Genomic DNA, 27,000 nt, shown 5'->3' on the forward strand with positions numbered 1-27,000 from the left:
TTCCTGCCTCTGGAAGTTAGATACACCCCGCTTTCTCTGGAAAGAGGGACCTCTTACCAGCTAAGACCTTAGTGACCACTGTGTTGAGGCTCTGGACAGCTGAGGGTGAGGGGGTCTAGCTTCTGTGGAAAGGCTGGTTTAAGAGAAAAAACATTCCTCCAGTACTTTCTACCCCCCTGGCTGGATCAGAACCAGCATCTCTGATTTGGCATGGCTTCTGATAGGGTCCTGCACCTGTAAGGAAGGAGGAGAGATGGTACTTGTTGGCCTCTGACTGATCATGTGACCTACTTTCAAAAGTGCATCTGAATTGCCCCAGGACCTTTGCAGTGGAGAGCCTGACTCTAGCATGGGGCCTGGGACCCTGCGTTTCTAACCAGCTTGCAGGGGACTCCCTGGCTGCTGGCCAAGGGACCACACTTGGAGAAGGACCGTTGTAAAGAACCCAGACACTGTCAGTCCAGGGCCGACAGTTACCGTTGTTCAGGACCTGGCTGCAGAGTGCTGGGCGGGTCTGGCCGTGGCTGTGGGTGGCAGCAGGGAGGTTTACAGGGAAGAAGGGATTAGCAAGGAGATGAACACTGAGGGGCATTCAGGGAGCAGGGAGGAGCCCGGTGAAGCTCTTGGCAAGAGAACAAGGTGTGTGGGGCACCAGCCATTGGCGGGTTACTGAGTGAGTGGTGAGCAGAGGCCACTGTCTGCCGGCAGGTTCAGAACAGTTTTTCCAGAGCCTGACTTGGATGCAGGGCGAATTTTAACTTCGGATGTCTAGAATCTCAGAACACCAGGTGGATGTCTGGTTCTAGGCAAAACAGAGAGCAACCATGTGTGGCTGTGGGAGTGACAGGGAAGGGGCGGACATGGGCCGTCAGGACATAACTCACTAGAATGTCCCATGGTGAGAGGCAGAGCCACTGAGCTCCGAGGCAGTGAGGCACAAGTTTGAGGTTAAGGCTGCGTTCCAGGCTGTCTCATACCTCTGAATCCCATGTCTACCCTTGAACATGACTTTTTTTCCTCCTACAAATACGGCATATCCCTCAAAGAGTTACACTAACATCTAGGATTGTTGAGCGTCAGACTGTCTATTTCAAGCAGAAACAAACTCAGCCCTGGAGACCATCTCATCCAACTTCCGTATTCTTGAAATGAGGAAATTCCGTACCAGCAGAGATGAAGCGTGTTACTCAAGACCTCACAGCAAGACAGTGGCCGCGCTAGGTCCGTATTCTCTTCACGATGCCCCGAGAGTTGATGGTAGACCCCAAACCTCAACAGCCGTGTCCTCGGATGTCCCACTTGTCTAGTTTCATAGGCATCAGGAGCTGAGGCTCCAAACATGGCAGCTGACTTGGGTTGGTTGGAATCGCACCTCTTCTGACTCATAGTAACAGTTCCAGCCCCTCTTAGCCTTCATCTCCCTCTGGTGCTCATGGTTCTGAGCCCATTAGGAATCACCGGGAGCAAGTTCACAGAGTTGGAAGTGTTTGATTGGAATCATTGGGAGCACACGTCGTTGGCACTGCAGAGTAACTGAAATGCGTCCCTATGGGGAGAAGACTGGTCATCCCAGGTTCCTTTTGGTCCGCTTGGTCCTGAGAGCAGCTTCCATGAAGCTGGATCATTTGGATCTTGGCCGCAGACAGAGCATCAGAGACCCTCACCTCTGTGCCCTGATGAGCTCTACTCTGCGTCCCTTTCAGACAGTACCAGCTCTCCCGGAGGAAGGCTGCTTTTGCCCCCGGAGCAGCTGTGGGCAGCAACTGTGTCACCTGTCTTTGAAGCTCCTTTTCTGGCAGGCAGGCTGCTTTCCATGAGGTTCCCAAGCTTCTGACTGCCCAGACTAGCAACTTTCAACTCCCTGACTTACTTCTGAGCTTCTAAAATCCCTTTTGAACAGAACAGAATGCTTGGGAAACTTGATTATGGGGTTTTCTTTAGAGTCATAACAACTTATGAGAGTGCCAGGAATGGCATAAAGCATTTTGGGGTTTTGCACCTTAATACTGAAGGAAGGCTGTATTTCTTTTTCTTCTTTATTTTTTCCCTTTCCAATACCAAGTGTTGGCAAAATTCTCTTTTTCCCAGGCTTTTTACTTTGCGAAGGGAAATTGGACTTGGAATCATCTAGAAGGGCCTTCACCCTACTAGGAGCTCCCTAGGGAGAGTGTTGCTTGTGGATGAGTCTCAAATGTCCTGCAGAAGTACCTTCTAGAATGGGATAATTGATGTCTTTATAAAGTAGTATAGAACATCTGGGATGATTTTTTTTTTTTTTTTTTTTTACCTTTCCTCCTCCTCCCGGATCTTCTTCTAGGATGCATTTTGAGATCCTTTACAACTATGTTGTTCAGTCCCTAAGTCATGTCCAACTCTTTGCGACCCCATGGATTACAGCCACAGTTCCCTCTCCTCCACTATCTCCCAGAGTTTGCTCAAAGTCATATCCATTGGGTTGATGATGCTATCCAACCATCTCATCTAAGGGAAGTGTTAAACTTTACCCCAACTCCTTCCTCTGACACGTAGAGACATTACAGCCATGAAGAGGCTGGCACAGTGACCTGTGGCAGAAAAAGGAGAATTCAGTTTTCAGTCTCCCCATAGAGGTTTCGGGTATGTTGCCCACAATTCAGTTATCCAACTGCTGCTGTTCAGTCACTAAGTTGTGGCTGACTCTCTGCGACCTGGTGGACTGCATGCAGCCCGCCAGGCTCTTCTGTCAGTGGGATCTCCCAGGCAAGAATACTGGAGTGGCTTGCCATTTCCTTCTCCAGGGGATCTTCCCCACCCAGGGATCAAACTCACGTCTCTTGTGTCTCCTGCTAGGCAGGAAGATTCTTTACCACTGAGTTCCCTGGGAAATTTGAGCATAATTTTTTTTTCTAAGAATTTTTTAATGTGGATGATTTTTAAAGTCTTTATTGAATTTGTTACAGTATTGCTTCTGTTTTGTGTTGTTGATTCCCGCCCCGCCCCCCCCCCCCCCCCCCCCCCGCCCCCCAACCCCACGAGGCATTTGGGATCTTAACCTTCCGATCCGGGATCAAACCCATACTCCCTGCATTGGAAGGTGAAGTCTTAACCACTGGACCACCATGGAAGTCCCAGGCATAAATTTAATGATTTCCAATTGCTGTTAATCACTTCACTGTTCTCTTTCCCACCAGTCCCCAGTCTGCAATGAATGAAGCAGTAGTTCTAGATCAAAGGAGTTTCAGATCTCTGCCTCTGGAGCCCAAAGGAGTTTGGGGGGAAATTGTGCATAAAAAGAGGGGGGGACGTTTCATGAACATTTATGTTCCTCATCAGGAGGTTTCTGCCATCTCTTTTGTTGATGTGGCGGAGGATTTTGCAAGTTTGCGCCAGTCATTTAAATGCCTTGAGATTTCCCTCATGGTAGTTTTGGGCTCTGTTATGAAAGATACTCCTTGGGGTGTAGAACCCCAGTGTTTGAGGGCTCACAACCCCTGGTTTCACAGATGAAGAGACAGAAGTCCAGGGAGGCAAAGGGAACCACGTGAATTACAGCTCGTTGCCTGGGAACGCAGCCTCTCTAAGCCTGGACCCCTGTGTTTTCTGCCGATGCTCCCAAAGTGGAGGTAGGATGTCAGAACAGCCCCTGCTATTTTTAATCTGCCAGGGGAGGGAGGGGTGGGAGGAAGGGAGCCGACATTCTCAACAGCCCATCAGGAAGCTGAGTTTGAATAAAATGTCTCTGTGAATCACAAGCTGGGGAGCAGAATCATTTGGGTTTTTCCTGCTTAGAAGTTGGAACCGGCTGCCAGGAGCGCACCACGTTGCCCTTTAGAGCACAGAAACATCAGGATGAGACACACCTGAGACACACCTGAGACACGGGACAGACATTAGGGGCTTTCTCCGGGGTTCCCCAAGCCCCTCCAGACTCCGAGGCAGGGATACAGCTGTGGGTTCTGTCTTACTCCTGGAGCATTCTCCATATTTCAGGAGCACCCACAGGAACCCCCATCCCCCTCCCCCCCGCCACGTGGCCCTCAGCATGGCCACGAGGACTCTGGTTTCCTGCTCCCAAACTCGTCTGTAAGCAGCAAGAGTGATGGTGATATTCAGCGGCACGTTGATACTGTTTAGTCAATGTGGAGATTCTCCCAGGAGAGAGACTGGGAGGAGTGAGACTCTGAGGAGTGAGCCCCTCTCAAATCCCAACCATGCCGGACGGTGCCCCAGGAAAAATACCAGCCACTCAGAATTCCCCATCTCTTGAATTGTCTTCTCTAAAACCCTGTTAACTGACTCTTCTGGTTTATATCTGTATGGAAGGTGCAAGAATAATAAAATGCCTTTCCTCCAGGGTCAGTTAAGTGGGGCTCATGTAAGAATGTGTGCTGGGCTGGCACAGAAGCCACTTCCAACACTATCTATTTCTTCTTATTCTCTACTGCTTGGCCCCCGGACACTGAAAGGCCATGAAGTGGCCTCTGAACCTGGAGGGTTCATTCATCCAAGCCATTCTCATAATTCGTGGTATTGCTTGCAAAGCTTTTCATCCATCCTTGCCCCGCTGGAGACCCCTTGGTTTAAGTTGAGCAAGTTTTCCTGTGAGAGTTGACTTCCTGTACCCTTGCATGGGCTACATTGTAATTGTGTTCATCAAAATTCCTGGTTCACCAGATCACTCCCTTCCTTTTCAGGGTCAGAAAATACAGAGTTGATTGTTCTGTGTCCTCTGCCTATTCAGTCCTAGGAAACATGCCCAGTGAATTGATGGGCCCCCAGGGAGGCACTGGGTGGAGGGCGGGGTGGGGGCTTGCTGATGGATATTCAGAGTCCCTGGGACCCTCACTGGGTCTTTAGGAGCCAGACACATCTGCAAATGCTCAAAGTAGTTCAGCCTCCGGGCCCAGGGCTGGCAGCTTTGTGGGTGCCGGGAGAGAACCCCCATGGCACTGATGTTCACTTCTCAGAGTGGGTACCAGTCTCACCCACGGTGTGAGGCTTCCTCTAGCAGCGTCGTGGGTGGAGAACAGTGCCGGGTTCAGTGGGGGATATTGTGGAAGGTAGCTGATGTAGACAAGAAGTTGGAGCGCATCTTTTAAGCACTTGATTGGTAAATATCCTGAGCCCTTATTGGTAGAGCAGTGTATTTTGAGCGATTTCATTCATGAAAGACAAAGTGACATAGTGAAAGACATGTGACATAGTGGCCACATAGAATGGCCTCAGCATTTTCTATATAACTATCCAGAGGTGTCTTTGGAATCGTGGTCACAGAGGAGCTGAGGGCCACTTTATTTATGCTCCTTTACTGGAGGGAGACACCCTCCTCCCACTTAAAGATCGTAGGACTTGATCCTTTCGTTGCTGTGTAAATGTGTTGTTAGAGGGTGTCGGCTTGTTGTTGGGCTTTGGAATCCCAAAGACCTTCCTGTGTGTCTTCTTTGAGCTGAGGAAAGTTCCCCCCCACCCCAGAAATCTTTGTTTACAGTTCCTTTTGTGTTTTGGCTTTTCTTCTAGTTTCTTCTTCGGGAATACCTAGCACCTTGGCCTGCTCTTCCGTTAATTCCGCTTGCATGTTTTCTCATTTCCTTTAGCATTCCAGGGGGCGAAAAAATCTTCAGTTTGTTTTGTCCATGACTGATTCTTTTTTTTTTTTTTTTCTTTTTGCAATACTGATTTTATATTCTGTTGTAACCAGTGTGGTTGTTCCTTCTGTCACTATCTTTTAAGTTTCCCTACAGTTTTGAGCACATTCTGTCCCTTTTTTATATCACTTTTTTAAACCAATTTGCCTTTTCTTCATTCATTTGTTCTCTCCTTATGACTTTTGTAGCATAAATGCTGTATATTCCTGCCCTCTTTTGAGGTCACTCAATGATTTCCTGGGATTTTTCTTCTGGAGATCAGATGAGCTCATGAGTAGAAATTTGTGCTGCTCCTGAGGCTTCCGGATGCTGTTCCTCAGTTTATTTCCTCCACTTGGAAAAGCACTGTATTATCTCATCTCTCCAGCTCCCTGTACTTGAACAGTCTGTTCAGTCAGCTCCATGAAGAGTTGGGTTGTGTTCATTGGGGGGTGTGTGTGTGTGTGTAGCATGCATGCACGTGCTCAGTCGTGTCCCAATCTTTGTGACCCCATGGTCTGTAGCCTGCCAGGCTCCTCTGGAGTGGGTTGGCATTCCCTTCTCTAGAGGATCTTCCCAACTCAGGGTTTGAACCCAGATCTCTTGCATCTCCTGCGTTGGCAGGCAGATTCTTTACCACTGGCACATATATTGCTTGAACTGCTGTTCTCTGTCTACTTGTTTGGTGAGACGGCCTCTCAAATCTGTTTGAAGCCTAGTTTCTGTTACAGTTCCCAGTTTCTGTTCATTCATCCATCCGTCCATCCATCCAATATTCTGAATACTGAGCTTAGAGTAAAGGTAAGAACAAGATGGACATGGCCTTGCCTTCCTGAATGTTTCTCTCTTGTGTGGTCTCTCTTCTGCTTCCACCTGCTTCCCCTCTGCCTCCTCCTCCTCCACCACCTCTTCTGCCTCTTCCTCCTCCTCCCCTTCACTCTGGCCAGGTCTCCAAATCTCTAACCCCTAGAAGACCCACTGGAAGACCATGAGCATGCTGTCAGCATCCATCCTCTTCCCACCAGCCTATAAAAGTACTGCGAGGACTACACTTCCCAGAATGCCCTGTGCTGTTGTCATGGGTCCCCCTTCCCTCCCCAGTTAATGTCTGTGAGTTGCTCTCCATGGATAGAAAGGCTGCCAGAGCCAGAGAGAACAATACTTTCACCTGTGAGAATTAGGCAAGGTGCCCAGAATTCTCGTAGACACAGGCCTGCAGGCTGGCGGCATCAGTGTGGGAGGCGGGGCCCCACTTCATGCCTGGTCTCTTAGCCCATAACCAAAGATGCTCTTTCCTTGGGTAGCCATTCCCAGCTTTGTGTGGGGCTCTGTCCAGCCTGACATGTTGGCAGAAAGCGTGGCTTGGACTTGACTCTCCAGTCTCTGGCCCAGTGGGGTTGGTCTTCTTGGTGGCTCCTTTGCAGCCCTGTCTCTAATTGGTTGGCCATGTTGAGTGACAGTAGAGGCCGCTCCAGGCTGTTGGGTCCAGGACTGCTCTGGGCGCACCTGTAACAAAGTGGTTCCCCAGGACCCATGGCTCCCAGGCATCCCTAGCCACATCCTGGCTGCCCCCAGGTGTCCCAGCTGGCCGTGTGGTTGGGAAAGGAGAACCTGCTGGAGAGTTTTTTGTGGAGAAGCCTTCAGGCGGTGCCAATCACAGCCCTGGGCTCATTAGCAGTCATTGCCATGGCAACGGGTCTGCCAGAAAGTGGCTCGTTAGGCTGACAACTTCAGCGCTGTTATATATAGATCTGGGTGTGGGGGGGTGTGGGGGCTCCTGGATATGCCTTTCTTTAGCTCCTCTATTGCTTCTGGGTTTGGGGTGTGAGAAGACGTGGAAAGGGGGGACCTTAAACCTGTCCTATCCGACTGCGAAATTGAGTGTCTGACGACCACCCGTTGCCACCAGCGAGGACCGTCTGCTCACATCTGTGGGAGGTAAGAGCCAGGTGCTCCCGGAAGTCTCCTGAAGGGCGAGGAGTCCCGGGTTGAACTTGAAGAGGCTACCGGGAGCTGAGTGTTGGGGTTTGGACTGCCTGGAGGCTGCAGAGGGAGACTGGGTCTCTCTTAAAATAGTCTCTCTGAAGGGTCTGGGCTAGGGGCTAGGAGTCTTTTCTTTCATACATAGCCAGGAAGCGAAACACTGTCTTTTTATAAATTGTTAATTTTCTGTTTCCAGTTTTGATTTCAGAAGTGATCGTTTCTCTCCATCACTCCCTCTCAGGAAAGCTGCAGACCCTCTCTTCTGAGTTCACTGAGCATGAGACTTAAGGATAACATGTTAAAAGGCAGCTTCCCAGGCTCAAGGTTGATTTGAAGTCAGGACCCTGGCATCTGTACTTTAACCCACTTCCCAGGTGATGGATGGGGTGTCCTAGGGACCACACTTTGAGAAACACTGCTGTCAAGGGGATTTTTTTTTTAATCTCTGGGTGACTTCCCTTTGTTCACCTGCTCTTCTCCCCCCCTTCCCCCTTCCACCCCAAGGGGGAATCAGTAGCCATTACTAAGAGGAAAATTTTCTTCGGTTGTGTCGTTCTAAGTAAGGAGACAAGGAAGTCAGCCCACAGACGGGGAACGTGACTGCTTGCACGTGGGTGGTGATATTTCTGCACGTCTCCTGGGGAGGCATATGTTCGTTTGGAGACCGTGAGACAAGCAGGAGGATCAGGCTGGGGTGCCATCCTCCTTGGGTGGGATCTGGCATGTCAGGTGGTCCAGGTGAAGATTCAGAGCTGATCACAGACAGCTGGGGAGAGATGGGCTGAGGGTAGCCAGGATTTGAGTAACCAAATGGAAATCTCTTGAACAAAGCTAATATTTTAAAGTTTGGTTTCACCAGTTAATTGGCTGTGCAGCTTTGGCTGAGATATTAAACTCTCTGAGTCTCGGATTCCTCCTTTTAAAATGGGAGAAGAAAATGGCATCTCTGCAGCAGGCTCGCGGTGACAATTAAAGATGAGTGTGTGAGGCACCTGGCCCAGGCCTTGGTGCACGGTAAACATTTGGTAAGCAGTGGAAATCATTATCGGTGATTGCTAATGGGGTCCGAGCTCAGATGTTTCTGGAGGACCTTCTAGACTGGGCTTCTGAAGTTGTCTGGAACCTCTGCATGTTCCATTGGAAATAGGGTGAGTGAGTAGATGGACACATGTCTCCATTGGAAGGGTGGGGGGCAGAAGAGCCAGAATTTTCTTTAGATTCTCAGAGGATGGGCTGTCATATACAGTTGAGCAGGTTCTATACTGAACAAGGGGGCCCAGAGGGAGGAGGTGAGGTCAAGGGAGACCAAACCCAGTCATGCACTCAGGTGCCCAGCCCATGTGGAGAAGAGGCAGTATTTTCTGATTCCCACGAAGGTGTGCTGTGCATGAGGTGAACAATCTCTGAGTCGGAGGAAACTGGTTTCGTCTCCCCGGATTCCCACTTCTGATCCTCTTCATTGTAGGTGTGGCCGCCAACCTCACTGTTCACCCCTGCTTCTAGTTCCTATTCCCATGGGAAAAAGCTGCTGAAATGGAAGGGGAGAAGCCACAGGACTAGGGAAGGGAAGGGGAGGGAGGATTTAAGTTGGAAGGAAACGAATTAGAAGTATAGGTTTGGCAGAGACCTTAATTACTGGGTAGTTCCTCATGCTGAATCCTCTTGATTGCTCTGGGGCAGCTCTCCCAGGAGGCCTGGCCCTCCACAACCACAAGAAGGAAGATGATGGTGGTTTGGGCCTCTTAGATGAGGGCCTGCAGGTGGCGAGGCCAACTGTGTGTGTGTGTGTTAAAATACACCTGTACCTGTGTGCGTGCGTGCTAAGTCGATTCAGTCATGTCCGACTCTTTGCAACCCAATGGACCATAGCCCACCAGGCTCCTCTGTCCATGGAATTCTCCAGGCAAGAATACTGGGGTGGGTTGCCATGCCCTCCTCCAGGGGATCTTCCCAATCGAGGGATCAAGCCTGTGTCTCTTGCATTGGCAGGGTTTTTTTTGTTTTGTTTTGTTTTGTTTTTACCACTAGCGCCACCTGGATAAAGCACAGGGAGCTCAGCTGGGTGCTCTGTGATGACCTAGAGCGGTGGGCTTGGGTTGGAGGGAGGTCCCAGAGGGAGGAAATGTATGTATACGTATAGCTGGTTCACTTCGGTGTACAGCAGAAACACAACTCTGTAATGCAAGTACACTCCAATTAAAAGAAAAAAAATAAACCTAACATAAAATTTATCATCAGTGACACATGCATTCTCAGTTTTGTGCAGCCATCACCACTGTCCTCCAGAACATTCTCATCACGCCCAAAAAGGAGTCCCTGTACCTGTTTTCCCCTCCCCCCAGCCCCTGGCAACCAGTCCTCTGCTTTCTGTCTCTAACGATTTTTCTATTCTGGATGTTTCATGTAAATAGGATCGTACAGTATGTGGCCTTCTGTGGCTGGCTTATTTCACATGACATCATTTCAAGGGTCATCTGTGTTGTCATGTATATCAATATTTTATTCCTCTGGGTGACCGAATATTCCTTTTTATGGATACGTATGGGCTTCCCCTGTGGCTCAGATGGTAAAGAATCCCGCCTGCAGTGCGGGAGACCCAGGTTCAATCCCTGGGTCAGTAAGATCCCCTGGAGAAGGGAATGGCAACCCACTCCAGTATTCTTGCCTGGAGAATCCCATGGACAGGGAGTATTTGTTGGCCCGTTCATCAGTTGACAGACACTTGGGTTGTTTTCTACCAGTCATCGATTGTAGATGCTGCTGCTGTGAACGTGTATACAAGTCTGTGTTTGAGCGCTGCTTTCAGTTCTCTTGATATACCCAGTTGTCCGCACATCTTTGATTCCTGACTTACTTTAAGCCAGCCAACAGGAGGGACCTCTCTCTGGAAGAAGGGAGACAACAAGGGGACTGTGACTGTCTTGCGGGTGGGAGGTGGAATCAGAACATAGCCAGATGGCGTGCAGAGCGGGGCCCCATGGCCATGTTGGAGGGGAGGTGGAGACAGTCTTTGCCATGTTGGCCCAGGTGCCCCCCCTCCACTCTTTCAGCACCCCTACCTTCTGGGCTCCGTATCCGGGAAGCCTCCCCCAGGTACCTTCTGGAGGGCCCTGCATCTCCTGCATGGGGGCAACCTCAGAGCAGTCATGGCCCCTCCTTGGTCATCGGTGTCTTCAGATGGAAACTCAAGCTTCTGACCCTACAGAGTTAGGCGCGTTCGCTAGTCCTAAAGAGAACAGCACCACGCAGCTGTGGAGACAGGACAGGCATCACTGATGCTGTTTCACGGGTGGGACCCAGAGGCACGGAAGGTTCAGTTCACTCACCCCACCAGCCCAGCACGGGAGACGTCGTCTCACCAGAGTGTGTGAGTCAGCATCTCAACCAGCCAGCCTCCCCTGCAGATCTGTGTTTACCTTTTAAGTTGAGTAATCCTAGAAATAGAAACCTCAGGGAAGTGACTGTGAGTGGTGACATTCCATCTGCGGTGACAGTGGGGCAGAGGCCAGGTATATGCCCCCTGAACTACACATCATAGGAGGCAGAGGTTCTGTGAAGGTTGGTCTTGGTCAGCATTGAATGGTTCCCCTTTTCTCTGGGAACCCCCATTTATTGAGCACAGCTGGTGACAGGCACGGTCCTTGGTGGCTAGTGTGTTATTAATTTCCATAGCACCTTCCACAACCTGGCTAATATTGTCACCCTGCATTTCACAGATGTGGCAACAGACAGCTGGTTGAGTCATTTCCCCAGGTCACGTGGCTGCGAAGAGGCTGAGTCAGGATGGAGTGAGCCAGAGACCAGAGCACTGATTTTCGCTGTGCTTCTGGGTCCATCTCTCCTCTGCAGTGTATTTCTGACGACGTCCATCTCTGATACCTCTTAACAATCTCTCATTGTTTTACCAGGTTTTACTAAATATAGATAAGCTTCAATCTGGCCTTTCCTTCATGGATTCTTATAAGTTACCTGGGGTCAAGCAGAAGCAACGTGGTTCTAGAAGGTCTCTCTCTTGGGACTTCCCTTGTGGTTCAGTTTTTAAGAGTCTGTACTTTCAATGCAGGGAATGTGGGTTCAATCCCTGGCCAGGGAACTAAGATCCCACCTGCTGCATGGTGTGGCCCCCTCCCTCACAAAAGAATGTTTCTCTCCTTAGCCAACCCTCTGACCTCCCTCCTCTTGTTTTACCGCCACCTCCACTCAGCCAAAATGTCCATCTCCTGCAAGTGGGATATTTTATACACAAAACACGATACTCATCATAGGGTTTGCATGTGTTTTGACCACTTTCCAATCTGGGAGGAGCTGGAGCAGTGTCTGGACGCCCAGGTAAACATCCACAGCTGTGTGCTTGGGCTCAGTGGACGTTTTCTGCTGAGGAGGAGGCCTCCTGGCGGCTGTCCAGCCCTGGGTGGTTCTTCTAGAAGCCAATCTTCCGCACAGTCAGAGGTGCTGTGAGTTAACAGGTGTGGGAGTCGGAAGCCACCAGGGCATAGGGGAAGGCTTTTAATTAAACTGTGAACATTTGTAATGAAACATACACCAGCGCTCCACGGAGGGACACGGGGAGGCTGTGTTTACCCCCAAGTCCCAGGAGCAACTACGATTGATCGCATCCCGCTGAGGGTGTGCAGGGCACCACAGAAAGCAGAAGCCTGAGGCTTTGCAGCTTCAGAGAAGCTGAGAGCAGTCTGGGAAATGAGTGTCTCTGCTGCTCAATTTCAGTCTCTTATTTTCCCAAACAGTGGTCATTAGTGACCAGAACCTGCCTCTTCGGGTATGGCCGGAGGATTCTGAGGGCACTTAAAAGCTGATGAGTTTTAATATTCCTGAACAGGATCCAACTTTGCTGAGAAATTCACCGCACCTCTCCTCATGTGGCTGGAATTCTGATTTTAGTCAATTTACTTTCTTCACAAGGAATAGCAATTGTCTGAGGGGCTAACTCGAACCCTCTTTCCTTATTTTTCAATGTTCTTTATTTAGCTCACAACTTTTTTGGTGTGTATGTATTAACAAAAATTTAGATGTGAGAGATAAGCAAAAAGAAAAGGATAAGAATTCCTCATAATCCCACCACTACAAATCAACTCTGTTTAGCCTTTGTGTCTTTTCTTGTTTTTCTGTTATGTACTTTTTTCTCTGACCTTATTTATTTATTTATTTATTTTTAAAGAAAAGTACTGTCATGCTTAGTTAGAAGAATTAAACTGCACATCAGTGCATACTGTGGAAAGGAAGAAGCCTGTTTAAACCCAGCTTCCTAGTTCTGTTTGCCATGTAGACATTTGGCTAGAAAAAACCCAGCTATATCTTTGTTGATTCTATGCTTTATAATAGAAGGTTTAACATCTCAGTCTGCCGAAACATGTGTTAATGACTTCTGGTCAGTTCCCACAGCAGTCCCTGGGCCTTGTCTGCTGTTGTATTTGGTGGTCCCAGAGTTTCAGATTCCAGTGACCCCCCACGCCAACCCCAGGCAGGTGAAGCATCCCTGTGAGTGGTTTCCTAGGGGCCCAGGAGAGAAACCCCAGCCATGTTCATTGAGCAGCATCTCCACCACCATTCTCTGGGGGGATCTGTCCCTTCTGCAGTGGTTCTGAAAATCTAAGGGCTGCTCACCCCTCATGCTCAGGCAACCCTCACAATCACACCTGCAGCCTGTTGCATCCCCCAGGGAGGCCTGTAGGCCCCCATACCACTCCCCAGCCCCCCCAGAGTCGAGCCATCCTAGGGAGACTTCATCTGCCTCTCACTTCCCGGTTGAGAGACAGTTGCAAAAATGCCACATGTGTGTGACCTTCTCTTTCCTCCTCCACAGAAGCCTGGAATGGTCCCCCCTCCGCCGGGAGAGGAAAGCCAGACCGTCGTCCTTCCACCGGGCTGGCAAAGCTACTTGTCCCCTCAGGGCCGGCGCTACTATGTCAACACGGCCACCAATGGTGAGTCCTGCTCCGGGCAGCTTCCTCCAGCAGCCCCTGGGGTCCTATCCATCTGGAGGGGCACCTCTCTCCTCTACCTCCTGGGCTTCAGACCTTTTCTTCGACCCTCAGAGGCTGCTGGGAAATCTTTCCTTCCCCCAGGACTGGGTGGCAGGAGGTCAAACCGGGATGAGGAAAGCTGACCTTCAAGGTTGGAGGTCATCTTTGGAAGCCGGCATCTTTGTGGAACCCAACCTCATGGTCTGGGATTGTATTTTCCAAACTGGGATCTTGTAAGGATCTGTGGTCCACAGCTGGTTTAAATCAAATTAAACAGGTTAAGCCACTGCATGCTTTCTGGGAGCTTGGAATGTGCTGATTGATACCCAATCAGGGGTTACAAGACTGGGGTTTTCCTGATTTCATCACAACATGGCACTCTTCCCTGAAGTATCTCACTGGCTGGTGTTTCTTAGGGTGTTCTTTGGGAAAGGCTGGGGCTACTTATGGGTTTATTCTAACCAGTAAGAGAGGTCCACATGCATTTCTGAGTTTAGTCAAGATCACATCTCTTTGTCCCAATAATTGTGGGCATCCTGAGACTTCAGAATGACTCCAAGATCCCAGTCCATTGCTGTAGAATGATCTGCAAGAAGGATCATAGAAGGAGAAGCAGTAGGACCTGTATAACAAGGTGGGCAGAGCAATGTATAGGTTGTCATCTTGGGCCAGGCAGAGCAAAGCCAGCCATCAGCTCTGTCTCTTAACCCCGGGGCAGTTGCTACAAGAAAACAGAGAGGATGGAAACCCAGAAAATTAGATTTGATGGGAATCTGTGCCAAGGCAGAATGTGAAATCCTACCTGAATCCACCTGTTGACACCTCACTCCACTCATCTGTGCCTACCTGACTTACGGCCACCTCCTCCCACCTGGCGGGACCATGGATATGGTTTATGTTTATGAATCTGCAGTTGGGACCTGCTGAGAGAAGAGCCAGCTGCTGTTTCCAGGGAGCAACAGAGAAAGCAGCTGAAAACTGCCACTTGGAGTGGTTGGTTTGTTTATATCCCCTGGCAACCTGGCCTTCCGCTCAAGGGGTTGTTCTAGTTGGAAGATTTAACTGGGGTTTCTAGAAAAAGGGAAGTGGAACTCCTTCTGACCATTCTAATCAGAAAGAGTCTTCCTCAAAATAAACATGTGAGCAGCTTTGTACTGTTATCAGACTATCAGACTTTGAAGTTTCAGAGGAGAGTGTGTTTATGTGCAGTTCCCCATCTCTCAAATACAGAAATTCAACCATATGACCCTGAGATCATCAAGAATTTGGCTCCATCCTTGTCCTGAAGTAGCTCCTGTTGCAAAGGGGCAGAGGGGTAAAAGTTGCTTTCTAAAAATCTCAACTCATTTTTAAAAAACAACCGTGGAACAAACAATTCACTGCTGATATATGCTCTCCCTCATTCAACTACCCCTCTCTTTATTAAGGGGATAGTTAGGTCCCATTTTACATTACCAGGCAGGGCAGACAGCTTTTTTCTGAAGCCCAGATGTCATGCCACTGGGTCCTGGAATATAGTGGTTGCAAGAGATTCTAGACGAGGGGTCAAACACTTTTTCTCTAATGGTCCAGGTGGTAGATATTTTAGGCTCTGAGGCCCATGGGGTCAATGTCACAGCTACTCAACTCTACCACTGTCGTGTAAAAGTAGCCTCAGATGATGGTAAACCCATGGGGCCAGCTGTGTTCTAATAAAGCTTTACTTAGACCCTGAAATGTGAATTTTCAATAATTTGCATGTCATGAAATAGGCTTCTTTTTTCAACCATTTAAAAATGTAAAAACTGGGATGACCCAAAGGGATGGGATGGGGAGGGAGGTGGGAGGGGGGTTCAGGATGGGGAACACATATACACCCGTGGTGGATTCATGTCAATGTATGACAAAACCAATACAACATTGTAAAGCCTCCAAAAAATAATTAAATAATTTTAAAAAATAAAATAAAAATGTAAAAACTGATCTTAGCTAAGGAGTTCCCAAGCTGTATGATGACATAACGTATATTGGCCCACAGGCCATACTGGCTGGTGACACCTCTCTGGGCTCTCTGTCATTCCCAGTATGACCTGTCCTGCTCACCCTTCCCCACTCTCTCCCAAATGCTCGCAGTAATCCAATAATTACATTTATTGTGTACATATTGCGTGTCAAAATGTGTTAAATTAGCCATAAATAATTTTATTTAACCTACTCAGCAATTCAGGAAAACAGGGGCTCTCAATAGGGACAGTTTTGTTCCCCAGAGCGCAAGTCTGGAAAGAATTTTGATTGTTCCAACTGGGGAATGTCCTGGCATCTAGTGAGTAGAGGCCACGGATGCTGAAAAACATCCTGCAGTGCACTAGACACATGCCAGTTTTATTCATTCGTTATTTAATTCATTCTTCATTTGTGTGGTTGATTGAATTGTTCATGCAACAAGCATGTATTGGACCTCACATATGTTCCAAGCAGTGTTGGATACTGGGATATAAGAATAAAAAACAGCCTTGACTCTCAAAATGCTAATCTTCTTATAGTAGTAACAGATTTTATTTATTTCTATTTTTTGGCTGTCAACTTTCAGGATCTTAATTCCCTGACTGGGGGATTGAACCCGGGCCCCGGCAGTGAAAGCCCCGAGTTCCCTCGACTGACAGGAACTCCCAGAAACAGATTATAAATGAACCGATATTTGATTACAATTGTGAGCAGGGTTGTGAGGGGGAGGAGCCCGTGGTGTTTTGAGAACATGTCCCAGAGATACCCCGGGAAGTCAGGGGAGGCTTCCTGGAGGAGGAGGCACCCTTCAGCTGAGATGGGACGCATGATGACCACATTAGCCATGTTTGGAGGGATCGTGTGGACCTTCAGGGTCATGTTAAAAGTTGTGCGGTTTAGTTTTAAGGGACTGGGAAGACCAGATGTCATTCTAATTCTCTCTGGGACCTCAGCCCTGTTTTGTCTGGCTGCTAGACTCCTTGGTAAAGCTTTGAACCTGACCTCCTTTTCTGCAGGAAGGTACTAAAAGCAGCCTCTTGGTCTTCTCACACCTACGTTTATCTGACCCCCTGACTCCTGGAGGCATTTGTGTCTGCTCACGGCCAAACCGGCTGCACCCACCTTTCTGCCCCAACTCTTGGATCTGTGCCGGCATATGACTCGGGCCAGAGCCAGGCACCGCCGCCAGGGAAGCAGAGCCCCTGTGCTCAGCCATCATGAACCATTTCCCTCTCCTCCCTGTCTGTCTGCCTTTGCTCCAAGCTCTCCTAGTCCCTGTAATCCCTAATCACTTCTTTCCCAGGGGGTGCTGGGGTACAATAGACATGCTGTCCCTGTTTTTACAACACATACAAATGTAAGGAGTTTAAAGCCCAATTTACATTTGTATTGCCTTGCTCTGGCTAATCTACTTATTTTCAAATCCATTTAGGATTTTTCTGCCTGGGAATTGTCACAGGGAATTGTCATAGCTGCTGTGCTATGCTGGGCTATGGGGATACAAAATCAGGGCAGAGGCCGTCTTCGCCTTCAAAGGTGGAAGGTCTGATGAAGTCAGAGAAATTCGGAAACCAAGAAGTGTTGTGGGTGTTAGCATGGAAATCTGGGCACTTGAGGAAGGGGGCTGCCAGCTTTTTTTGGGCATCGGACCCATCTTTGAAAGGACGAGGGTAGTTAGGTGCTCCTAGCTGTGGTGTCAGCCAGGGAAAGGCTGATGTGTTGGAGCAGAGAGAGAGGGACTTGAAAAGAGTCTGATTCACTAAAGACCTCCTCTGGGTAAGGAGGAATTGGGGCTTTGCCCTGTGGACATGGCATGGAAGGATTCAGAGTGCTGGCTTGACATCTCAGAATGTTGTGGAGGGCTTGCTTGTTGCTGCAGAGTGAGGGGTCAGAGGATGGCGAGCAGAGACCTCGCAGACTCGTTGAGAAGTAATGAGGTCAGCTCCACAGCAACAGCTGTGGCCGGAGAAGAGGAGGTGGGATATGTCAGGCGGGATGTGGCAGGTCCAGGAGGGTAGAATGCACAGGTTCCTCTTCTGCCTTGTGTGCTGGAGCCGTGGGATGAGAACAGGGGACTGGAGGGAGGAATGGCCTTGGAAGAAAGAAACCCTGTTGAGCGTGCAGTTCCCGGGGAACATTCAGGGAGAGATGGCTGGCGCATGTTGGATGGATGGGTCATGACTCAGGGGTCATCTGGGCTAACGATGCGACTCTGGGGATTCTTGTGGGTGCACAGCATGCTGGGCAGAGAGCAGGATGGATTTCACCCCTAATTGCCCCTTGGCCTGACCTTCTTTTTCTGGGACCAACCTGCACAAGCATGGGTGCAGCCCAGAATTTGCATTTCATCAGCAAAGAACTAAAATCAGGAGTTCCCTCCCAGGGCAAGCCTCCAGGAGAAAGAGCCCTGAAGAACCGTGCTTAAGGGGAGGGACAGAGGGGGCTTGAAAAGAATTGTCAGAGATGAGAGGCATCCTTGAGCAGGCAATGTCATGAAAGGCAAAGGAGAAAAGATTGTCAAGACAGACTGAAATACAGATCAGATTTACGGTGGAGGGATATTTTAAATCCTTAGAGAAAGCACAAACTATTTAATAAATGGTGTTGGGCCAGATGGCTAACTTTTGATGGGTAAGTTAATGCTCTTGTTTTCATATAAACAAACTCAGCTTAAACTTGGGTTCCCCTGGTGGCTCATTTGGTAAAGAATCTGCCTGCACACTGAAATGTTGTAAAGTGATTGGCCTCCAACTAATAAAATAATATTTAAAAAAAAAAAAAATAAAAAAAAAAAAAAAAAAAAAGAATCTGCCTGCAATTCAGGAAACCCAGGTTGATACCTGGGTTGAAAAGATCCCCTAGAGGAAGGCATGGCAGCCCATTACAGTGTTCTTACCTGGGAAGTCCCATGGACAGAGGAGCCTGGCAGGCTACAGTCCATGGGGTTGCAAGAGTCGGACACAACTTAGTGACTAAACCACCACCAAACTCAGCAAGACCTTCAGAGCATGAGACTTAGGGAAGCCCCCATCTCCCCTCATCTTCTCACAGTTTATGACTTCCAAGAGCATTTTGTCAAGCTGGGTGGTCCTGTGCTCAGGCCCTGGAACCCTGGGGGTTCTGGTGTCAGGAAGCTGTTCATGCTATGCTGTTCTGTAAAGTGCTCCATCCCACCCAGAGTTGACTCAGTTGCCAAAAATGAGGGTTGTGTTTAATTTCTGGATGTTGACTTGTTAATAACTAGCTGCTCAAGAATCTAAACTAGTGTGAAGGGAGACCTCTTATTTGTATAATGGATAGTTGCATTTCAAGAAATATAGCACAAAGTTGTTTTGTTCCGTGCATAATTGGAAGGCCAGATATGCATGTTTAATCACTTCACAGTGATACCATCATAGGTATTCAGGTCTTCTTTTTGGAGAGATGCTGACTTTTTAGATATTGTGTGGGATATATTTTACCACTTGGATCTTGAAGGGGTATTTCCAGCCAGTGATGAAGGCCATCGGCTTCCCCAGTGGCTCAGCAGTAAAGAATCTGACTGCAATACAGGAGACTCAGGTTCAATCCCTGGGTCGGGAAGATCCCTTGGAGGTAGGCATGATAACCCACTCTAGTATCCTTGCCAGGAAAATCCCATAGACAGAGGAACCTGGTGGGCTATGGTCCAGGGGGTCTCAAAGAGTTGGACACAACTGAAGTGACTTAGCACACACGCACACAATGAAGGCCAAGATTAGTTTTGCTTAGTGTATGTCAGTATTTTGCTTCTTATTTCTGTATACTCTAAATCTGATAGTTACAACTCTTCTGTTGTCTTTCATTTCTAAAGAAAGAGGATCTTTTGGGCGGGAGGCACCTTAGCCCTGTTTCTCTCGAAAGCAGAGCCTGAGGCAAAGATTAAGTGTTAACACCTTATTTAAGAAGTATAAGCCCAAAGGTGAGGATGGGAGAGAAGGGGAAGGGAGGCAAAAGAAGATGCCCTGGGATGCTGGCTTCCCTAGTAGCTCAGATGGTTAAGAATCTGTGTGCAGTGCAGGTGACCTGGGTTTGATCCCTGGGTTGGGAAGATCCCCTGGAGAAGGGAATAGCTACCCACTCCAGAATTCTTGCCTGGAGAACCCCATGGACAGACCATGGGGGTCACACAGAGTCGGACATGACTGAGCAGCTAACACTCTTCACTTTCAAGGCCAAAATGGTGAGGATGGGTGAGAAGGGGAAGAGAGGCAAAAGAAGATGCCCCATGTGATGCTAGCCTTGACATTGAACTGACAGTGAACTGGTTGCTCATCAGGTATGTTCATGTCTCTGGAAGGTTTGCCCTGTTTTTGAGTAGTCCACGGGAAAGCAAGGGGTTTTATCTGTTCACCTTCTTCTTAGCTCCTGTCCCCCATGGGCCATCCTTCTCCACTTGGGAGAGCTATTTCTGCCCCTCCCCCCAACTTTGGGGTTGTATCATCTGTCCCCCAGCAGCCTCTCGGAAAGCTTCATTCCACTCCCATGGAGTGGTGCTTCTGCTAAGCCCAAGGCAGGTGGTCAGTGGAGCATGGGTGAAGTTCTAACCACAATAAGAGGAGATAGTTAATGAAGATGTGAGGAAGAGCCCCATGTCAGTCCCAACCTGCAGGCTCCTGCAGCATTATCCATCTCTCCACTGTCAGAGCTGGATGACTTGATTGTTTAGTCTTTCTGTGACCAATGACTTTTACTCCACAGTCATCCTAGGGGGATCCTTCCAAATCATTGGACACGGTGGTTGGCAACCTATAGCCCTTGTTCAGCTTGCACAGGGCTTGTACAGCTTGCAGCTTTTTTTGTTAAAGTTTTACTGGAACACAGCTGTGCTCTCTTACTGCCTAAGGCTGTTTGTTATTACCTGAGGATGACAGAGTTGAGTATGGTCCACACAGCTCACAAAACCAAAAATATTTACTCTCCGGCCTTTAAAAGAAAACGTTTGCGAGTCCCCAGGCTAACAAATAGAGCCCATTCATTTTACACATGAAGAATGGGGTCCCCCATGGGGTAAAGGGATTGGTCACAGTTACCTGGCCAACCTATGCCTACATCTTCTGTCTTGTAGTCTTTTCCTTTTTGCCTCGATATCCAAGAGAATGAACATGGGCAGTGGTGACTTAATTTGCAAAAAGGACAACTGAGTTCATGGAGTAGTAGAAAAACAATCTGAAATAACTTTTATTTTTAATAGAAATGCCACTGTCTTTTGAGAGCATCAACTGAAACCCAGGAGAGCTGGGAGTTGTTTTTAAGCTCTTTTGACAAAGAATTCATATGTATAAACGTTTTCTTATGTTTGCAAGCCCAGCTTGGAGGATTAAACCAGGATTTGAGCTTTTGGATTCATTTGCCAAATAGTCGGCACTTTTCTTGATTTCTGGTTTTAATTTTTCTTTAAATGAGTAGATTCCCACTTAACTTTATTACACCAGGAGCTAATGTGAGTTTCCGGATCAGTTTTCCAGTAGAACACTTTTAAAAAGCATTCTTTGAGCTTTTCTTTGTTACAAATAATTGGGTACTTTTCTACCTCCCCAGAGAGAGCATCTCTGATAATTCTCAGTTAATAAAAGTTGCCCGAAGAAACTTCTGCACCCGAAAACATTAGTCTGTTTTCATCTATCCATCTGTGTTGAACAAATGTGAGATTAAAAAGGTGCTTTTGTTTGGCACATTCAGTTGATTGAATTAGTTTTGTGTGTGTTTTTATGTGTTTTATTTTGGCTGTATAATTTTTCTTTAACAGACCCTCTCTTAATGGAAGGGTTGTTGTTACTGTTCAGTCACTCGGTTGTGCCTGACTCTTTGACCCCATGGACTGCAGCACGCCTGGCTTCCCTGTCCTCCACCGTCTTCTGCAGTTTGCTCAAATTCATGTCCGTTGAGTTGGTGATGCTATGTAACCATCTCATTCTCTGCCTCCCTCTTCTCCTGCCTTCAGTCTTTCCCAATGTCGGGGTCTTTTCCAATAAATCAGCTCTTCACATCAGGTGGCCAAAGTATTGCAGCTTCAGCATCAGTCCTTCCAGTGAATATTCAGACCTGATTTCCTTTAGGATTGACTGGTTTGATAAAGGCTGTTGATCAAGACTGTAACTCTTACTATTAATCTATTTCTGTGGGGGTTGTGTTTTTTCCTTTCCAAGAATTCATTTTAATTTGTAATGTTAATGTAATACTTTATTACACAACACATCTTATTTCTCAGCAGTTTTTCATACCGGCAATCTCTTAGAATTTTGGCAAATGCTAAGTGGGTTAGATAGTTGTTCACACTGCCAGTAAGTTGAAGTCCCATAAAAATCAAAAGACAAAGGAGACGGGAAGACAAAATGTTACTTTGAAGACGTTGACTTATTGGCTGTTAGGTGGAACCACCAATTAGCAGCAAATGGTTCAGGTAGGAAATAAAAAAGAATGTGTGGCACATGACCCAGCAATTCCACACCTAGATGCCTATCCAAGAGTGCTGAAAACATGTCCACACAAAAACTTATACATGAATGTTCATAGCAGCATTATTCATAATAGCAAGAAACAACCCAAATAATATCCAAAAAAAAAATCTGGTCTTATCCTTGCACTAGTAAGTTATTCAGCTATAAAAAGGGATGCAGTGCCAATGGGTATATGCCTTATCCAAGGGTAAACCTTGAAAGTATCATGCTAGGTAAAAGAAACCAGACACGAAAAGCTGTATCTTGTATGATTCCATTTATATGAAATGCTTAGAACAGCAAACACATAGACCCAGGAAATAGATGTGTGGCTTCTAGGGTCTAGGAGGGAAGAGGTGACTTCTCATGGGTGTCCTTTTGAGGTGATGAAAATGTTCTAAAATTAGATAGGGTAGTTGAACATCTCTGTGAATACACTAAAAGCCCCTCTGAGGTATGCTTTTAGAAAGTGAGTTTCTTGGTCTATGAGCTGTATCATAATAAAAACAGGTGTATTGGAGAGGGGGCAAGTTGGTAACTTTCCTGGTGTCCTTCCAAAGCAAGCCCTTAGATGCCCCAGTTGGACATTCCCTCTGCCTGATTCCCAGACTTTGGCAGACACAGAATCACAGAAGGAATTTGTGTCTAGAAATATCAATACACCGGTCCTGCTGCTGACCTACTGACTTGGAATCTATTATTTGGAAAGAGTGAAAATTTCTGCTTTATATTTTTAAGTGTTTTCTCGTAGTCACCATCTCTTCTTGACTTGTAAGGTGACAACCAGATCAATGACAGCGTGGCCAGTGGATCAGATATTCTAAACCTGGGGAGTCAGTGTATTTATTTATGTACTTGTGTTTTTTAAATAAATTTATTCATTTTTGGCTGTGCTGGGTGTTCGTTGGCGTGCGAGCTTGTCTCTATTACCTCGAGTAGGGGGATGACTTTAGTTGCACACGTGGGCTTCTCATCCTCATTGTTTCTCTTGTGTTGGAGCACAGAGTCCTAGGCACAAGGGCTTCTGTAGATGTAGTGTGTGAACTCAGTAGTTGCGGCACATGGGCCTAGCCACTCCATGGCATGTGAAATCTCCCTGGGGCAGGGATCCAACCCATGTTCCCTGCATTGGCAGGCGAATTATTACCCACTGGGCCGCCAGGGAAGTCGTGCGGAGTCAGTTTAAATCCAATTTTCTCTTTCGGAAATTCACTGAGAAAACATAGCTTTGTTCAAACAAGTAAACATGCGTTGCCATCCCAAGGTTAAAGATTATGTAAGTGTAAGCTATTGTAATTAAAGTAGAATCTCATGGAAAAGCTACTTGAAAACAACTCCGTTTTATAGTGACAGGGACCAAATGAGTGTGAAACTACCAGGAAAGGCCTTTCACCTGGCTAGTGTCTATGTTCTTATGTGTTGTCAGGGTAGCGAACTTGAAGCTATTTCTAGCCTTTACACTTATCCTCAGAACAGGATGTTGTGGCAGATCTTATAATTTCAAAGCTTTTGAGTCAATAGCTCAGAAATAATTTTTTTTTAATCTCTGTGTTTTTGTCATTAAAAAAAAAACCCAAAAAACAAGACTCATGGTCTCTAGTTTCAACTTTGTTCCTAGCTGCAACTGAGTCAAAGAATTTGGGGCTTCTATTTTCATTTTCCCATTCTGTGTAGCCCTCTGACATCTAGACAGAATGAACACCATCCTTGCCTTCAAGGAAGGACAGATCTATGATGACTCTCTTTCTAGGGCAGTGGTGTTGTAGCGCCTCTGGGTGTGGTGGCGGGCAGCAAGACAAGGTCAGACCTCATCTCCATCCAGGTGAGCTGACCTGCAGAGATTCAGGTAGACTCGATGTCTCACGGTGGGTTGTCCTGAGGCCGGAGGCTGTCCACAGAGGCATTTCATTCTGTATGCACCACCCTTAAAGATGTTGAATGAACTGCCAACATTGAACAATTGGGAGGTTTTTCATAAGCACCCAGATACTTGTCTCCTTTTGAAAAATCATGAGGATTTTCAGTCCACCTTCCTCCCTGAGCAAAACTGGGTGGATCTGAGCAGGTCGCCATCACTCCTGATTTTTCTTAGACTCGAGTGTCTGCTTCCTTCAAGCATCTTATGTGTCCATAAGCTTTTGTGGGCTTGAGCTTTGACCTACGTTTGGACGTAGCCTCATGGATTTACAATGAGTATTGCAGGGGAGAACTGGTATTAGACATAAAGTCAGGAAGTTATAAATACAGTTGGAAATCAGAGATTATGAAAGAGGACCAGGCAAGAGATTAAAGAATCTGGAGAGAAAGGAGTGACTGGTCCACTTCCACAAGAAACTGTCAGACTCATTTCACACTCTGTCTTATACCTGGAGCTTTTGTGCGCACCTGACATGTTAGTGCAGGAAGCATGCCTTCGGGGTCTTCCGTAAGGCCCACATTTGTATGTTGGGGGGGTCAGGTGGGAGCATGTGGCTGCAGCAGGAAGTTGGGGTCCGCAGGGAGGGGCAGTCTGGACACAGATAGCCATCAATGCTCTTTAAAGGTTTAGGTCCCTTGGAGTCAGTGGGATTCTTGGCAAAAATGGAAATTATCCATAGCTTATATCTGATGAGCAAGTGGGCCAGGACCACGTGGATTGGTTATCAAGCCACAAGTGTTTATTCAGTGCCGCTTCTGTGCCCATCTCCAATTATGCACTTGGACTGCTCCTTGCAGGGGCGGTGTGGGCGAACACAATGCAGAGGACTTCGTGAGTGCTTCCTGGTGGAGATGAGATCATTGACAGAGACTTTCCTCGTGGGTTGCAACCCATTCTCTTTCCTGCCTAAGTAGACCCCTGAAGGGCCCTTCCAGCTCCGAAATCCTATGCAACCAGGAATTGCCAAACCACTGTGTCCATCACCCACCTGAAATTTGGGGGTGTGCCTCTGTATGGAGAGTTGGAGTGGCTCCCAGCGATCAGACCCTCATCACTGGAGGAAGATCTTGGAGTTTAGGAACAGCTTCTTGTTTCGGTCCAAGTTGGACTCCAGAGTAGGCAATGCTCTTCCAGGAGGCGTGGGAGGAGAATAGGCTGAGAAGTTAGTCGAGCGGGATGAGTGTTGTTTGCCCGTGCTTTCCAGGAGCGGGGTGCTGGGCTGGGCGTGGGCCCTGGGAGCCTCCACTGAAGGATCTTGCTGTCCTTGGACAGATCATGGGCTGGGCCTTGCCCCTAGTGGGCCTCCTGGACATTCCTGTCAAATGAGATGCTACCCTCCTGCCGGCTGTGGTTATTGCCTATCTATGCGTCCAGCCTCACATAACATCCCACCTTCCTCGGTTCCTGTTCAGAGGTGGTTTTGTGTTCCGGGGAGCTTTCTGGGGCTGAGATGCACGACTGGAGCTTGAACGGGGCCTGGTCTTTTTTGTATGGTGCAAGAAGCATCCAAGAATGCCAGGTCCCATGATCTGTGCCATGGAAGGAGGTGTGTGCTAGGCAGAAGTCAAAGACCCCGTCCCCTCCTCCCGCTCCATTTCTCCCTCCTCCCCCTTCTTTTCTCCCTCCTCCCCCTCCCTTTGTTCCGCCCCCCTCCTCCCCTGCTGCAGATAAAGACTTCAGTTGCTTTCAGCTGCTGCTGTATAAAATTCACATGTGCTAATGGGGAAAACGCTGCAGAAAAAGGTACAGATTGGACAGAGCAGCAGGACAGCCTTGGGAAGGAGGACAGAAGGGGCCTAGGAGCACACAGCACTTTTGGATACAATATCCCACCCAGCTGGCTCAACTCTTTGATGAATAGGAAGCATGAATTCCTATTGCATGCTCAGTTGTGTCCAACTCTGCAACCCCATGGACTGCAGCACACCCGGCTCCTCTGTCTATGGGATTTCTCAGGCAAGAATATTGGAGTGGGTTGCCATTTCCTCCTCTAGGGTATCTTCCTGACCCAGGGATCAAACCCATGTCTCCTGCATTGATAGGCAGATTCTTTACCACTGAGCCCCCAGGGAAGCCCCACTCCCACCCCCACCAGGTGTGCAAGTGCAAAGCCACATTAACTAGCAGGCTTTAAGGATGCAGTGGAAATCCTTAAGAGGCTTCCACGACAACCTGAACATCTGTGATCCTGACAGATTTCTTCTTTGCTTTCAGAGCATCTTCGCAGTGAGGCTCACTTTTTCTTTCTCTGAATCTCTCAGGCCAACTACACTATTTGTTGCGGTTTTCAGCAACATACTTGTTTGAGGGGGGAGGGTAAGCAGTGGATGCTTTCAAGTCAGAAGTAATTCCTGAGTTGGCTTGATTGTTGTACTTTTTAAAACAACTTTTTTCCTCCCCCCACAACTTTATTTGCAACCCCTGTAGACAGGGTGTGAACTGTGGCAGAGGACTCTGTTCCTCCTTGTCTTAGTCTACGTCTGTGGTTCTCAAAGTGAGGTCCCCGGACCAGCAGCATCAGCATCACCTGGGCATTTGTTAGAAACGCAGTATCTCAGGCCTCCCCTCAGCCCCCCTGAATCAGACCCTCTGGAGTGGCCCTGCGATCTTGGGCTTAACCAACCCTCCAGGTGATGCTCAGATGCTTTAAAGTTGTAGGAGGCTGCCCCTTTCCCCAGCGTTTTAGCATCTCCCTTATTGGATGAGGAAACTCCCCTTGGTAGCTCAGCAGTAACGAATCTACCTGCCAATGCAGGACACACGGGTTCGATCCCTGGGTCCGGAAGATCCCTTGGAGGAGGGTGTGGCAACCCACTCCAGTATTCTTGCCTGGAGAATCCCATGGACAGAGGAGCCTGGAGGACTACAGTCCCTGGGGTTGCACAGAGCCAGACACAATTCAGTGACCAAACAACAATAACTAGATGTGCCTTTTAAGGCTTCTTTGCAGAGAGGGTTTTTTTGTGTGTATGTGTGTGTTTTAACCTGCTCATGCAATTTCCTGAGGAATCTTGTTTCCTTTAGCTCTACCCATTTCTTCCTCATTTTGTTTGTGTCATCCTCTCCACCCTGAA

General features: G+C 47.9%; 1 protein-coding gene across 9 annotated transcripts in view; it reads left to right on the forward strand.

The window, feature by feature from the left end:
• GAS7 (growth arrest specific 7) overlaps positions 1 to 27,000 on the forward strand; it is a 201,330-nt gene that overhangs the window by 105,965 nt on the left and 68,365 nt on the right. For all 9 annotated transcript variants that reach the window (XM_065909439.1, XM_065909440.1, XM_065909441.1 and 6 more), the window contains exon 2: positions 13,408 to 13,528. In XM_065909439.1, the coding sequence (XP_065765511.1) occupies positions 13,408 to 13,528 (121 nt within the window). The remainder of the gene's footprint in view (positions 1 to 13,407; positions 13,529 to 27,000) is intronic.

This window comes from Muntiacus reevesi, chromosome 18 (genome assembly GCF_963930625.1).
Source record: "Muntiacus reevesi chromosome 18, mMunRee1.1, whole genome shotgun sequence".
Lineage (NCBI taxonomy): Eukaryota > Metazoa > Chordata > Mammalia > Artiodactyla > Cervidae > Muntiacus > Muntiacus reevesi.